The following is a 14606-nucleotide window of genomic DNA, read 5'->3' on the forward strand; positions in this document are numbered from 1 at the left end:
AAAAATAGTAAAAAAAATTAAAAAATCTTTAAATTTGTCATCACCTAAGGCTCATTTTTGCATCAAGTTTTGTCTATAACTCGGTCGGTATCCAACGGATCGCCAATATTTAACTTGTGGTCGATAGATGGCAAAAATGGCTACATTTTCTTCTTGGACGGCCATGCCCTCAGATACCTGTGCCAGAAGTTATTCGAGGTACCAAGTTCCATACCCTGTTTGAGAAAACGTAAAATTTTCCTCATTTTTGCATCAAGTTTTGTCTATAACTCGGTCGGTATCCAACGGATCGCCAATCTTTAACTTGTGGTCGATAGATGGCAAAAATGGCTACATTTTCTTCTTGGACGGCCATGCCCTCAGATACCTGTGCCAGAAGTTATTCGAGGAACAAAGTTCCATACCCTGTTTGAGAAAACGTAAAATTTTCCTCATTTTTGCATCAAGTTTTGTCTATAACTCGGTCGGTATCCAACGGATCGCCAATCTTTAACTTGTGGTCGATAGATGGCAAAAATGGCTACATTTTCTTCTTGGACGGCCATGCCCTCAGATACCTGTGCCAGAAGTTATTCGAGGAACAAAGTTCCATACCCTGTTTAAGAAAACGTAAAATTTTCCTCATTTATGCATCAAGTTTTGTCTATAACTCGGTCGGTATCCAACGGATCGCCAATCTTTAACTTGTGGTCGATAGATGGCAAAAATGGCTACATTTTCTTCTTGGACGGCCATGCCCTCAGATACCTGTGCCAGAAGTTATTCGAGGAACAAAGTTCCATACCCTGTTTGAGAAAACGTAAAATTTTCCTCAATTTTTTCCTCATTTATAAATTGATGTATTTTAATGCGAATTTCTTGCAATAAGTTTCTTTTCACTCAAATAATGCTTTACATTGAAAAAAACATTAAAAAATAAGAAAAAAATAAAAAAAAATTTTTTACTCGAAAATTTTATAAGGCTTACCCCTTACGATTTTTTTGAGAAATTTTGCAAAAAAATTTAAATTGATTTATTTTAATGCCAATTGGTTGAACAAAGTTTCTTTTCACTCAAATAATGCTTTAAATTAAAAAAAAGTAAAAAATAGTAAAAAAAAATTAAAAAATCTTTAAATTTGTCATCACCTAAGGCTCATTTTTGCATCAAGTTTTGTCTATAACTCGGTCGGTATCCAACGGATCGCCAATCTTTAACTTGTGGTCGATAGATGGCAAAAATGGCTACATTTTCTTCTTGGACGGCCATGGCCTCAGATACCTGTGCCAGAAGTTGTTCGAGGAACAAAGTTCCATACCCTGTTTGAGAAAACGTAAAATTTTCCTCATTTTTGCATCAAGTTTTGTCTATATCTCGGTCGGTATCCAACGGATCCCCAATCTTTAACTTGTGGTCGATAGATGGCAAAAATGGCTACATTTTCTTCTTGGACGGCCATGCCCTCAGATACCTGTGCCAGAAGTTATTCGAGGAACAAAGTTCCATACCCTGTTTGAGAAAACGTAAAATTTTCCTCATTTATGCATCAAGTTTTGTCTATAACTCGGTCGGTATCCAACGGATCGCCAATCTTTAACTTGTGGTCGATAGATGGCAAAAATGGCTACATTTTCTTCTTGGACGGCCATGCCCTCAGATACCTGTGCCAGAAGTTATTCGAGGAACAAAGTTCCATACCCTGTTTGAGAAAACGTAAAATTTTCCTCAATTTTTTCCTCATGCATAAATTGATGTATTTTAATGCGAATTTGTTGCAATAAGTTTCTTTTCACTCAAATAATGCTTTACATTGAAAAAACATTAAAAAATAAGAAAAAAATAAAAAAAAATTTTTTACTCGAAAATTTCATAAGGCTTACCCCTTACGATTTTTTTGAGAAATTTTGCAAAAAAATTTAAATTGATTTATTTTAATGCCAATTGGTTGAACAAAGTTTCTTTTCACTCAAATAATGCTTTAAATTAAAAAAAAGTAAAAAATAGTAAAAAAAATTAAAAAATCTTTAAATTTGTCATCACCTAAGGCTCATTTTTGCATCAAGTTTTGTCTATAACTCGGTCGGTATCCAACGGATCGCCAATCTTTAACTTGTGGTCGATAGATGGCAAAAATGGCTACATTTTCTTCTTGGACGGCCATGCCCTCAGATACCTGTGCCAGAAGTTATTCGAGGTACCAAGTTCCATACCCTGTTTGAGAAAACGTAAAATTTTCCTCATTTTTGCATCAAGTTTTGTCTATAACTCGGTCGGTATCCAACGGATCGCCAATCTTTAACTTGTGGTCGATAGATGGCAAAAATGGCTACATTTTCTTCTTGGACGGCCATGCCCTCAGATACCTGTGCCAGAAGTTATTCGAGGAACAAAGTTCCATACCCTGTTTGAGAAAACGTAAAATTTTCCTCAATTTTTTCCTCATTTATAAATTGATGTATTTTAATGCGAATTTGTTGCAATAAGTTTCTTTTCACTCAAATAATGCTTTACATTGAAAAAAACATTAAAAAATAAGAAAAAAATAAAAAAAATTTTTTACTCGAAAATTTTATAAGGCTTACCCCTTACGATTTTTTTGAGAAATTTTGCAAAAAAATTTAAATTGATTTATTTTAATGCCAATTGGTTGAACAAAGTTTCTTTTCACTCAAATAATGCTTTAAATTTAAAAAAAGTAAAAAATAGTAAAAAAAATTAAAAAATCTTTAAATTTGTCATCACCTAAGGCTCATTTTTGCATCAAGTTTTGTCTATATCTCGGTCGGTATCCAACGGACCCCCAATCTTTAACTTGTGGTCGATAGATGGCAAAAATGGCTACATTTTCTTCTTGGACGGCCATGCCCTCAGATACCTGTGCCAGAAGTTATTCGAGGAACCAAGTTCCATACCCTGTTTGAGAAAACGTAAAATTTTCCTCATTTATGCATCAAGTTTTGTCTATAACTCGGTCGGTATCCAACGGATCGCCAATCTTTAACTTGTGGTCGATAGATGGCAAAAATGGCTACATTTTCTTCTTGGACGGCCATGCCCTCAGATACCTGTGCCAGAAGTTATTCGAGGTACCAAGTTCCATACCCTGTTTGAGAAAACGTAAAATTTTCCTCATTTTTGCATCAAGTTTTGTCTATAACTCGGTCGGTATCCAACGGATCGCCAATCTTTAACTTGTGGTCGATAGATGGCAAAAATGGCTACATTTTCTTCTTGGACGGCCATGCCCTCAGATACCTGTGCCAGAAGTTATTCGAGGAACAAAGTTCCATACCCTGTTTGAGAAAACGTAAAATTTTCCTCAATTTTTTCCTCATTTATAAATTGATGTATTTTAATGCGAATTTGTTGCAATAAGTTTCTTTTCACTCAAATAATGCTTTACATTGAAAAAAACATTAAAAAATAAGAAAAAAATAAAAAAAAATTTTTTACTCGAAAATTTTATAAGGCTTACCCCTTACGATTTTTTTGAGAAATTTTGCAAAAAAATTTAAATTGATTTATTTTAATGCCAATTGCTTGAACAAAGTTTCTTTTCACTCAAATAATGCTTTAAATTAAAAAAAAGTAAAAAATAGTAAAAAAAATTAAAAAATCTTTAAATTTGTCATCACCTAAGGCTCATTTTTGCATCAAGTTTTGTCTATAACTCGGGCGGTGTCCAACGGATCGCCAATCTTTAACTTGTGGTCGATAGATGGCAAAAATGGCTACATTTTCTTCTTGGACGGCCATGCCCTCAGATACCTGTGCCATAAGTTATTCGAGGAACCAAGTTCCATACCCTGTTTGAGAAAACGTAAAATTTTCCTCATTTATGCATCAAGTTTTGTCTATAACTCGGTCGGTATCCAACGGATCGCCAATCTTTAACTTGTGGTCGATAGATGGCAAAAATGGCTACATTTTCTTCTTGGACGGCCATGCCCTCAGATACCTGTGCCAGAAGTTATTCGAGGTACCAAGTTCCATACCCTGTTTGAGAAAACGTAAAATTTTCCTCATTTTTGCATCAAGTTTTGTCTATAACTCGGTCGGTATCCAACGGATCGCCAATCTTTAACTTGTGGTCGATAGATGGCAAAAATGGCTACATTTTCTTCTTGGACGGCCATGCCCTCAGATACCTGTGCCAGAAGTTATTCGAGGTACCAAGTTCCATACCCTGTTTGAGAAAACGTAAAATTTTCCTCATTTTTGCATCAAGTTTTGTCTATAACTCGGTCGGTATCCAACGGATCGCCAATCTTTAACTTGTGGTCGATAGATGGCAAAAATGGCTACATTTTCTTCTTGGACGGCCATGCCCTCAGATACCTGTGCCAGAAGTTATTCGAGGAACAAAGTTCCATACCCTGTTTGAGAAAACGTAAAATTTTCCTCAATTTTTTCCTCATTTATAAATTGATGTATTTTAATGCGAATTTGTTGCAATAAGTTTCTTTTCACTCAAATAATGCTTTACATTGAAAAAAACATTAAAAAATAAGAAAAAAATAAAAAAAAAATTTTTTACTCGAAAATTTTATAAGGCTTACCCCTTACGATTTTTTTGAGAAATTTTGCAAAAAAATTTAAATTGATTTATTTTAATGCCAATTGGTTGAACAAAGTTTCTTTTCACTCAAATAATGCTTTAAATTAAAAAAAAGTAAAAATAGTAAAAAAAATTAAAAAATCTTTAAATTTGTCATCACCTAAGGCTCATTTTTGCATCAAGTTTTGTCTATAACTCGGTCGGTATCCAACGGATCGCCAATCTTTAACTTGTGGTCGATAGATGGCAAAAATGGCTACATTTTCTTCTTGGACGGCCATGCCCTCAGATACCTGTGCCATAAGTTATTCGAGGAACAAAGTTCCATACCCTGTTTGAGAAAACGTAAAATTTTCCTCATTTTTGCATCAAGTTTTGTCTATAACTCGGTCGGTATCCAACGGATCGCCAATCTTTAACTTGTGGTCGATAGATGGCAAAAATGGCTACATTTTCTTCTTGGACGGCCATGCCCTCAGATACCTGTGCCAGAAGTTATTCGAGGAACAAAGTTCCATACCCTGTTTGAAAAAACGTAAAATTTTCCTCAATTTTTTCCTCATTTATAAATTGATGTATTTTAATGCGAATTTCTTGCAATAAGTTTCTTTTCACTCAAATAATGCTTTACATTGAAAAAAACATTAAAAAATAAGAAAAAAATAAAAAAAAAAATTTTACTCGAAAATTTCATAAGGCTTACCCCTTACGATTTTTTTGAGAAGTTTTGCAAAAAAAATTAAATTGATTTATTTTAATGCCAATTGGTTGAACAAAGTTTCTTTTCACTCAAATAATGCTTTAAATTAAAAAAAAGTAAAAAATAGTAAAAAAAATTAAAAAATCTTTAAATTTGTCATCACCTAAGGCTCATTTTTGCATCAAGTTTTGTCTATATCTCGGTCGGTATCCAACGGATCGCCAATCTTTAACTTGTGGTCGATAGATGGCAAAAATGGCTACATTTTCTTCTTGGACGGCCATGCCCTCAGATACCTGTGCCAGAAGTTATTCGAGGTACCAAGTTCCATACCCTGTTTGAGAAAACGTAAAATTTTCTTCATTTATGCATCAAGTTTTGTCTATAACTCGGTCAGTATCCAACGGATCGCCAATCTTTAACTTGTGGTCGATAGATGGCAAAAATGGCTACATTTTCTTCTTGGACGGCCATGCCCTCAGATACCTGTGCCAGAAGTTATTCGAGGAACAAAGTTCCATACCCTGTTTGAGAAAACGTAAAATTTTCCTCAATTTTTTCCTCATTTATAAATTGATGTATTTTAATGCGAATTTCTTGCAATAAGTTTCTTTTCACTCAAATAATGCTTTACATTGAAAAAAACATTAAAAAATAAGAAAAAAATAAAAAAAAATTTTTTACTCGAAAATTTCATAAGGCTTACCCCTTACGATTTTTTTGAGAAATTTTGCAAAAAAATTTAAATTGATTTATTTTAATGCCAATTGGTTGAACAAAGTTTCTTTTCACTCAAATAATGCTTTAAATTTAAAAAAAGTAAAAAATAGTAAAAAAAATTAAAAAATCTTTAAATTTGTCATCACCTAAGGCTCATTTTTGCATCAAGTTTTGTCTATATCTCGGTCGGTATCCAACGGACCCCCAATCTTTAACTTGTGGTCGATAGATGGCAAAAATGGCTACATTTTCTTCTTGGACGGCCATGCCCTCAGATACCTGTGCCAGAAGTTATTCGAGGAACCAAGTTCCATACCCTGTTTGAGAAAACGTAAAATTTTCCTCATTTATGCATCAAGTTTTGTCTATAACTCGGTCGGTATCCAACGGATCGCCAATCTTTAACTTGTGGTCGATAGATGGCAAAAATGGCTACATTTTCTTCTTGGACGGCCATGCCCTCAGATACCTGTGCCAGAAGTTATTCGAGGAACAAAGTTCCATACCCTGTTTGAGAAAACGTAAAATTTTCCTCAATTTTTTCCTCATTTATAAATTGATGTATTTTAATGCGAATTTGTTGCAATAAGTTTCTTTTCACTCAAATAATGCTTTACATTGAAAAAAACATTAAAAAATAAGAAAAAAATAAAAAAAAATTTTTTACTCGAAAATTTTATAAGGCTTACCCCTTACGATTTTTTTGAGAAATTTTGCAAAAAAATTTAAATTGATTTATTTTAATGCCAATTGCTTGAACAAAGTTTCTTTTCACTCAAATAATGCTTTAAATTAAAAAAAAGTAAAAAATAGTAAAAAAAATTAAAAAATCTTTAAATTTGTCATCACCTAAGGCTCATTTTTGCATCAAGTTTTGTCTATAACTCGGGCGGTGTCCAACGGATCGCCAATCTTTAACTTGTGGTCGATAGATGGCAAAAATGGCTACATTTTCTTCTTGGACGGCCATGGCCTCAGATACCTGTGCCAGAAGTTATTCGAGGTACCAAGTTCCATACCCTGTTTGAGAAAACGTAAAATTTTCCTCATTTTTGCATCAAGTTTTGTCTATAACTCGGTCGGTATCCAACGGATCGCCAATCTTTAACTTGTGGTCGATAGATGGCAAAAATGGCTTCATTTTCTTCTTGGACGGCCATGCCCTCAGATACCTGTGCCAGAAGTTATTCGAGGAACAAAGTTCCATACCCTGTTTGAGAAAACGTAAAATTTTCTTCATTTATGCATCAAGTTTTGTCTATAACTCGGTCAGTATCCAACGGATCGCCAATCTTTAACTTGTGGTCGATAGATGGCAAAAATGGCTACATTTTCTTCTTGGACGGCCATGCCCTCAGATACCTGTGCCAGAAGTTATTCGAGGAACAAAGTTCCATACCCTGTTTGAGAAAACGTAAAATTTTCCTCAATTTTTTCCTCATTTATAAATTGATGTATTTTAATGCGAATTTCTTGCAATAAGTTTCTTTTCACTCAAATAATGCTTTACATTGAAAAAAACATTAAAAAATAAGAAAAAAATAAAAAAAAATTTTTTACTCGAAAATTTCATAAGGCTTACCCCTTACGATTTTTTTGAGAAATTTTGCAAAAAAATTTAAATTGATTTATTTTAATGCCAATTGGTTGAACAAAGTTTCTTTTCACTCAAATAATGCTTTAAATTAAAAAAAAGTAAAAAATAGTAAAAAAAATTAAAAAATCTTTAAATTTGTCATCACCTAAGCCTCATTTTTGCATCAAGTTTTGTCTATAACTCGGTCGGTATCCAACGGATCGCCAATCTTTAACTTGTGGTCGATAGATGGCAAAAATGGCTACATTTTCTTCTTGGACGGCCATGCCCTCAGATACCTGTGCCAGAAGTTATTCGAGGTACCAAGTTCCATACCCTGTTTGAGAAAACGTAAAATTTTCCTCATTTTTGCATCAAGTTTTGTCTATAACTCGGTCGGTATCCAACGGATCGCCAATCTTTAACTTGTGGTCGATAGGTGGCAAAAATGGCTACATTTTCTTCTTGGACGGCCATGGCCTCAGATACCTGTGCCAGAAGTTATTCGAGGTACCAAGTTCCATACCCTGTTTGAGAAAACGTAAAATTTTCCTCAATTTTTTCCTCATTTATAAATTGATGTATTTTAATGCGAATTTGTTGCAATAAGTTTCTTTTCCCTCAAATAATGCTTTACATTGAAAAAAACATTAAAAAATAAGAAAAAAATAAAAAAAAAATTTTTACTCGAAAATTTTATAAGGCTTACCCCTTACGATTTTTTTGAGAAATTTTGCAAAAAAATTTAAATTGATTTATTTTAATGCCAATTGGTTGAACAAAGTTTCTTTTCACTCAAATAATGCTTTAAATTAAAAAAAAGTAAAAAATAGTAAAAAAAATTAAAAAATCTTTAAATTTGTCATCACCTAAGGCTCATTTTTGCATCAAGTTTTGTCTATAACTCGGTCGGTATCCAACGGATCGCCAATCTTTAACTTGTGGTCGATAGATGGCACCAATGACTACATTTTCTTCTTGGACGGCCATGCCCTCAGATACCTGTGCCAGAAGTTATTCGAGGAACCATGTTCCATACCCTGTTTGAGAAAATGTAAAATTTTCCTCATTTTTTTCCTCATTTATAAATTGATGTATTTTAATGCGAATTTGTTGCAATAAGTTTCTTTTCACTCAAATAATGCTTTACATTGAAAAAATAATAAAAAATAAGAAAAAAATTAAAAAAATATTTCAACTCGAAAATTTTATAAGGCTTACCCCTTACCATTTTTTTGAGCAATTTAGCAAAATTTAAAAATTTGATATATTTTAATACGAATTTGTTGTTGCAATAAGTTTCTTTTCACTCAAATAATTGCTGGATTGTTATTGAATGCATTACTCTCATCGACTTCATCAAAACAATAAATGTATTACTTATTATAATTTTCTTTGTTTAAATCAATCGCGTTCGCAAACGCGACAATTGCTAATCATGTAGTGACGGGGTAACTTTTCGCTTTATTTCGCGAAAAACTAAACGGTTTGCGGAATGTTTTTGCTGTTGGTGCTAGTGCTGCTGCTGTATCGAACGTACTTATCCAGCTGAGCACTATCCTCCCGATAGTCCTCGTCCACAACAAACACCTGCAGAAAGTTATCGAACTCATACTTGCGCTTCGTGAACACGTCTGTCAGCTGCAGCGCGGAAATCACAATCAATCCCAACCGTACCGGGCACACGGTCAGTGGGAATTCTTTCATCTGACCCGGCTCAATCGCACCGAGCGCAAACTCGGTGACTCCGGTGTAGCCACAGCCTGGTTTGGCCTTCGTGTTAAGGCTCATCAGCAAATCCATCGATCGTTCGCTGGTGTTTGTCACCCGACATCGGAAGTTAAATCCCTCACCGATTCGCACAGTACTGTTTGCTTCGATGATATTCAGCCGAAGATCACTGTATTCCAGTGCCTACGATGATGGAGAAACAAGTAGCGAATAACGATAAGAATTACTTTTCCATACAAAGCCACGGTGTTGTCATGGTGATATTCTTACACAGCGCTGTAGCTGGCTCGTTTGCAAGCGTCCTCTTTCGCCTAAATTGGAACGCCACACAATATCCAGTTTGCCTATATTGTTTGCCGCCTTCAATGCACTCGGATCACGTGCAATCTCCGGAATAGGTCGAATACAGTAGAGAAACTGGCAGCTATTCTGGGGTTGTAGCATCGTTTTCGAGGAAAACACAGATTCACCGGACGGTAACGCGTTCAACGAAATGACCGTATACTGTTCGGAACTTTCTAGCTCAACCTTTTCGAGACAGATTGGTCCTACCGTGATGTTCTGTATCTGTGCCTCAAGATATACATCGTCCGTTTCAGCGTTGTAAAACTTCGTCTTTACGTCCAGCGGTTTGACCACCTGAAATTTGAAGAACTTCCGAAACGACGTTTCCAATCCGGCTGGTGTCATGTAAGAAACCTCGCAAACCAATCTACAACCGTTCATCAAAAGAAAGCATACGAAAACGCTCAGTGAGCTAAACTCTACATTCAATGTGCTCCTCCTCATTGTCACTTACATGTGTGTTCCAATTTCTTTCACCTCATGATGAATTACATCGTCCAGCGTTTCCTCCGGATTCAACGTTACCGGACCCGTCTTGTCTGCATGAATCGGAAGACTGACGCGACTGTTGTTCGACTGCAGGTCAGCTTTTACCGACACGTTCGAGACGGGATGTGCCCGACAGTTGTGAACGCACACGTAGCTCGAGAACGTTTCCCCAAGGTAGATGTTGCCGAAGCTCTGCGGCAAAAGCATAAACTGTCCAGCTGCTATCGTTTCACAGCCGGCAACGGACGTAGCATCGCTGTGTAGAATCTTTTGAAACGAATACTGTGGTACATCTTTCGGCTCAGCCGTCAATATCTGCGGACTGATCAATGTGGGCCGTGTAAGGCGCATCACTATGAGAAAGAAAAGAATGTGAGAACATTTGCGTTGTGCGGCCTAGGTAAAAGATATAGCGCAAATCCTTACCTTTCAGTGCCAACAGATGCTCCGTTGGTTCAACCATCGTTTCTTAGTTTCAATAAACACTTTTTCTACGCAAATACGCTGATACAAATCGGTCCTTCTGGGATAATTTTGCCAGCAATATGTTTACATTATCCGTTTTGACATTATCTGCTAGATTTTTTGACAGCACCGAAGCATTCAGCATTTCTGCTGAGTGAAACGTCTAATGGTGAGAAAATAAATAACAACTCCAATTGTTTGGCTTTGCTTGGTGACGCGTTTGGATTCCTCTGTAATTTTATAATATTTCGACTTAAAATGGATACAAATATACCCGTTCGAATGGAAACAACTATGGAATGTTCCACACCGACGAGTGCATCCGATTTGGCGAATGATCAAAAGCGACGCAGGTGAGTGTGGAAGTGAAGATTCCATCCGACGCTGCAGGTCGCGTCTACTGAACCAATCTGTTTTTTTATCTTTTACTTCACCAGCTCTTCCAGATCAATCAAACGGAAGCGTTTTGATGATGAAATAGTCGAGTTTAGCATGAGCAGCACACCGATCCAGCAGATAAAAAACGTCGGTGGTAGATCCCGCACACTCTCCCAGTCGATGGCACCACTGGGAACCGTGCTTGGGCAGGGCCAGGTTGGTTCACCCGGACCTAGTACTACTGGGCCGACCAGTTCACCAACAACAACAACTACCGTTGAACCAATGCAAGTGACTCCATCTATTTCGCAAACACCTCTTCCGGCCCCGGTAGCGGTACCGGTAGTTCCAGCACCGCCAACACCCACCATAACTTTGCCACCCCCGCAGACTCCCAATCCGGCCACCAGCATCCTGCAACAGCTAAATTCGAATGCATCGGTTAACGATAAGAAGCGCGCCTTGAAGAATAACAAAAAAACCAAAAAGAAAAGCGCCTCTCAGCAGGTCGCTGCCAAAGATCTTGGACGCTGGAAACCGATGGATGATCTGGCCCTGATTACGGGTATCTTGCAGACGAACGATTTGCGCACGGTACACCGGGGCACCAAGTTTTCGTGCAAGTTCACCATCCAGGAGATGCAGATCCGCTGGTGTTCGCTGCTGTACGACGAATCCATCTCACGGATTGCGGTGTCGGCCATGCGCAACATGCATCCGGAGCTGGTAGAGAGTGTGCAGAGCAAGGCACTGTTTTCTGTGGCCGAGGAAGAGTTGCTCGGCACGATCAAATCCAGCGAGCAGCCAACGCTCGAAACGTTCCAGGAGCTGCTGAACAAGAATTCGTCCGTATTTTACCATTCGCGTACCGCCAAGAACCTGCTCAACCACTGGCAGTTGATGAAGCAATACTCGCTGCTACCGGACCAGCCGGTTCAATCGCTACCGAAGAACGACCACATCTTAAGCTTCTCCGATGCGGAAGATCTCATGAACGATGCGGAACTGGGCGAACCGCGTGACGAAGCGCTCGAGACGGAACTCGCATTGGCCGATCGGAAAAGTAAGAAGGAAATACGGCACCTGGAGAATGAGCTGAACCGATGGAGCGTTCTGGTGGATTCATTGACCGGGATTGGCTTTTCGCCCGATTTCGACAACCAAACGCTTGCAGCTATTCGGGGTCGTATGGTACGGTTTTTGATGCGCTCACAAGAAATCGTTCTCGGGCGCTCGACCAAGGACAGTACGGTGGATGTTGATTTGTCGCTGGAAGGACCCGCTTGCAAAGTATCACGCAAGCAAGGATCGATTAAGCTTCGAAGCAATGGAGATTTCTTCATCACAAACGAAGGCAAACGGCCGCTGTACATCGATGGACGGCCGCTGCTCTGTGGACATAAGACGCGCCTAAATGACAACTGTGTCATTGAGGTAAGTAGCGTGCAAAGGAGGCAAAATAATACAAACAATATTTTCTTTAATATAATGGGATTGTTTTCCTTTCTTTTTAGATTTCGAATCTGCGCTTTGTTTTTCTGATCAATCACGACTTTATCAACGCTGTACGGCAGGAGAGTGCCAAGATGAACATTCCGCTCAACTGAGCACGGATTGTTGTGTATATGAGTGGGAAATCGATTTAATCTTCTTTTACTTTGAAGCATTTGCTGTAATGGCTTCGCACTGTTGCGAGTAATATGCGCCAATAAATGCTATGAAATGGAATTCACCAACCATGTGGTATATCCTAATTTCTCTTCCGAACAGAACATGAAGCAAACTAGGCTGGAGCTGTAGGTAATTCCTGTTTTCATTTCAGTACAGTACATATTCTATGACATTATCGCATTGGCCGTTAGGTCCGTGAAAACATGATTTTACAAAGCGATTTGAATAGTAAGGAAAGGATATCGAATCCGTACATAATTGTGGTTCAATCTTATCTAGTAATTTAGTACGGGACATCCTCCTCCAGCTTCCCGAGTGAACCCGAACGGAACAAAGAAAAAAGGCAAAAGAGCCCGGCAAAGAACGTGTCTACTTTTTGCTCTCATCCTCCTTACTATCCTTACTGTCGGACTGGGTCTTCTTGCTGCTATCCTTGTTCAGCGAACCGACCGCATTGCGTACCGCTTCCGATTGAGGATCAACGCCAGGCAGGTTCTCCAGCACGCTCATCAAGTATTCGGGCGAAACGCCGACGATCTCGTTATCGTCTACATCCACTTCCATCGGTGTGTCCTTCTCCTGCTTCTGCCGCTTGGCCGGCTGCGAGATTGGTTCCTGAGCGTCCTGCATTGACATTTGCATCGCGAACGCGATTTGCTCCTCTTCCGTCATGTTTGCAAAGTCCGGCATCGAATCGTCCGTCGGCATTATTTCGCCCGTCGACAGTGCCAGCGCACGTTCCAGCATTGCTTCCTCGGCGTGCGGTTCCGAACCGGCGGCACGTGCTGCACCAGCACTGGACGATGCACCGGCTGTTCCTGCGGTCGCACCGGACGCTTCCTTATCACCACCGGCAGCGGCCGTACCATCAGCGGCACTGTTAGCCGTGGCCCGGCGCTGCTCCTCTTCCTGGCGTAGCCGCTGCTCTTCCATCGAAACGCGCAATGCAAGGGCCAGCTCGGGATCTTCGTTCGGATCAACGCCAAACTCGAATCCAGCTCCACCCAAACCGGCCCCACCGCTACCATCCTCGCCCTGTATGATGGGCGATGAAATGAGTGCTTCGGAGAATACGGAACCGCGCGGGACACACACCAGATGGGAGCCGGTACCGTCTTTACCGTTCAGCACGTTAATAAACGACGTAAACGTGTCGTTATTTTTCTGATGATCACCAAAGCTGACAATATCCACGTTTACTTTCTCTTTTTTGAGCTTTTTGGCCAGTTTTACCAGTTCGCCTTCGTCGTGCTCTACCGGTGATCCTACAAACACGACAATACGCATCTTGTGGTTCTTGCCCTGACGGTGCTTCAGTACTAAATGCGCGATACGCAGTCCGGTCATTAGATTGATGTTTCCGTTGGGATTGACCAGATGTAGCTTGGACAAGATGCGCCCAACGTCACTGGTCAGCGTCGCCAGTACCTCCGTTGTGTTGGAAAGCGTCATCAAACCAACATTATTCTCCGGGTTCGAGCGCACCTTCGACAAGCAGACCAGATTCACACCGTCTTTTTGGGCATTCAGTCGGGTCGGGAAGTAATCACCATTTCGCTGATAATCACTATTATCAAAACAAACCATTGTACTTTCCAGCACCATCTTGACGCTGTTACTGTAGGTTGTGCGTGATTTCGATCGAAATTGCTTTGTTGCGAATGTTGCTTCTTCGATGTGAACTACGGTGAACAAGAAAAAATTGTTGAATATCTTGGAAAGAAAAGAGCCACCATATTCTCCGGTGATGCCTTACCTTTTGTTGGAACGTGTGAAATTAACAACTTTTTAAGGAGGATTGTATGAAAACAACAATCTGCGCCAACACTTTCCCAATCGTTCAGACGAAAAATAGCAATAATATTCCAGACGCAAAATGCTTCGTAATGACCGAACTGACGTTTCAGCAGAATGCCTTTGACGGCTGCGAATCGAAATGACAGCAGCAGCTCACATCCCAGCAGCGACGTTTCCGAAGGGAGATGAATATTTC

At 39.1% G+C, this 14606-nt stretch overlaps 3 protein-coding genes across 3 annotated transcripts; 1 reads left to right on the forward strand and 2 right to left on the reverse strand.

Moving 5' to 3' along the window:
- Positions 1 to 8889: 8889 nt before the first annotated feature.
- On the reverse strand, positions 8890 to 10673 carry LOC125769170 (probable trafficking protein particle complex subunit 13 homolog). Its single transcript, XM_049437716.1, has 4 exons — positions 10526 to 10673; positions 10065 to 10452; positions 9536 to 9977; positions 8890 to 9448 (listed from the first exon to the last, which is right to left on the reverse strand). Exons 1-4 carry the CDS (start codon positions 10560 to 10562, stop codon positions 9014 to 9016), a joined length of 1302 nt encoding a protein of 433 aa, XP_049293673.1. The 5' UTR covers positions 10563 to 10673; the 3' UTR covers positions 8890 to 9013.
- A 17-nt stretch (positions 10674 to 10690) lies between these two features.
- Positions 10691 to 12678, forward strand: LOC125769167 (microspherule protein 1). Its single transcript, XM_049437714.1, has 3 exons — positions 10691 to 10917; positions 11002 to 12376; positions 12457 to 12678. The coding sequence occupies exons 1-3, from the start codon at positions 10823 to 10825 to the stop codon at positions 12547 to 12549; spliced, it is 1563 nt and encodes a 520-aa protein (XP_049293671.1). The 5' UTR covers positions 10691 to 10822; the 3' UTR covers positions 12550 to 12678.
- A 53-nt stretch (positions 12679 to 12731) lies between these two features.
- LOC125769171 (26S proteasome non-ATPase regulatory subunit 4) lies at positions 12732 to 14537 on the reverse strand. Its single transcript, XM_049437717.1, has 2 exons — positions 14370 to 14537; positions 12732 to 14295 (listed from the first exon to the last, which is right to left on the reverse strand). The coding sequence occupies exon 2, from the start codon at positions 14216 to 14218 to the stop codon at positions 12983 to 12985; it is 1236 nt and encodes a 411-aa protein (XP_049293674.1). The 5' UTR covers positions 14219 to 14295; positions 14370 to 14537; the 3' UTR covers positions 12732 to 12982.
- Between the last annotated feature and the right edge of the window lie 69 nt (positions 14538 to 14606).

The sequence above is a fragment of the Anopheles funestus genome, chromosome 3RL (assembly GCF_943734845.2).
Source record: "Anopheles funestus chromosome 3RL, idAnoFuneDA-416_04, whole genome shotgun sequence".
In the NCBI taxonomy this organism is placed as follows: Eukaryota; Metazoa; Arthropoda; class Insecta; order Diptera; family Culicidae; genus Anopheles; species Anopheles funestus.

Excerpts from the sequence above, each read along its gene's own strand:
- LOC125769170 (XM_049437716.1), bottom strand. The coding sequence starts at position 10,562 with ATGGTTGAACCAACGGAGCATCTGTTGGCACTGAAAG. Across the intron at positions 9,978-10,064 it reads AAAGAAATTGGAACACACAT|ATTGGTTTGCGAGGTTTCTT; the intron begins GTAAGTGACAAT and ends GAACGGTTGTAG. Across the intron at positions 9,449-9,535 it reads CGAGCCAGCTACAGCGCTGT|GCACTGGAATACAGTGATCT; the intron begins GTAAGAATATCA and ends CCATCATCGTAG.
- LOC125769167 (XM_049437714.1), top strand. The coding sequence starts at position 10,823 with ATGGATACAAATATACCCGTTCGAATGGAAACAACTATGGAATGTTCC. Across the intron at positions 10,918-11,001 it reads AATGATCAAAAGCGACGCAG|CTCTTCCAGATCAATCAAAC; the intron begins GTGAGTGTGGAA and ends TTACTTCACCAG. Across the intron at positions 12,377-12,456 it reads ATGACAACTGTGTCATTGAG|ATTTCGAATCTGCGCTTTGT; the intron begins GTAAGTAGCGTG and ends CTTTCTTTTTAG.
- LOC125769171 (XM_049437717.1), bottom strand. The coding sequence starts at position 14,218 with ATGGTGCTGGAAAGTACAATGGTTTGTTTTGATAATAGTGATTATCAG.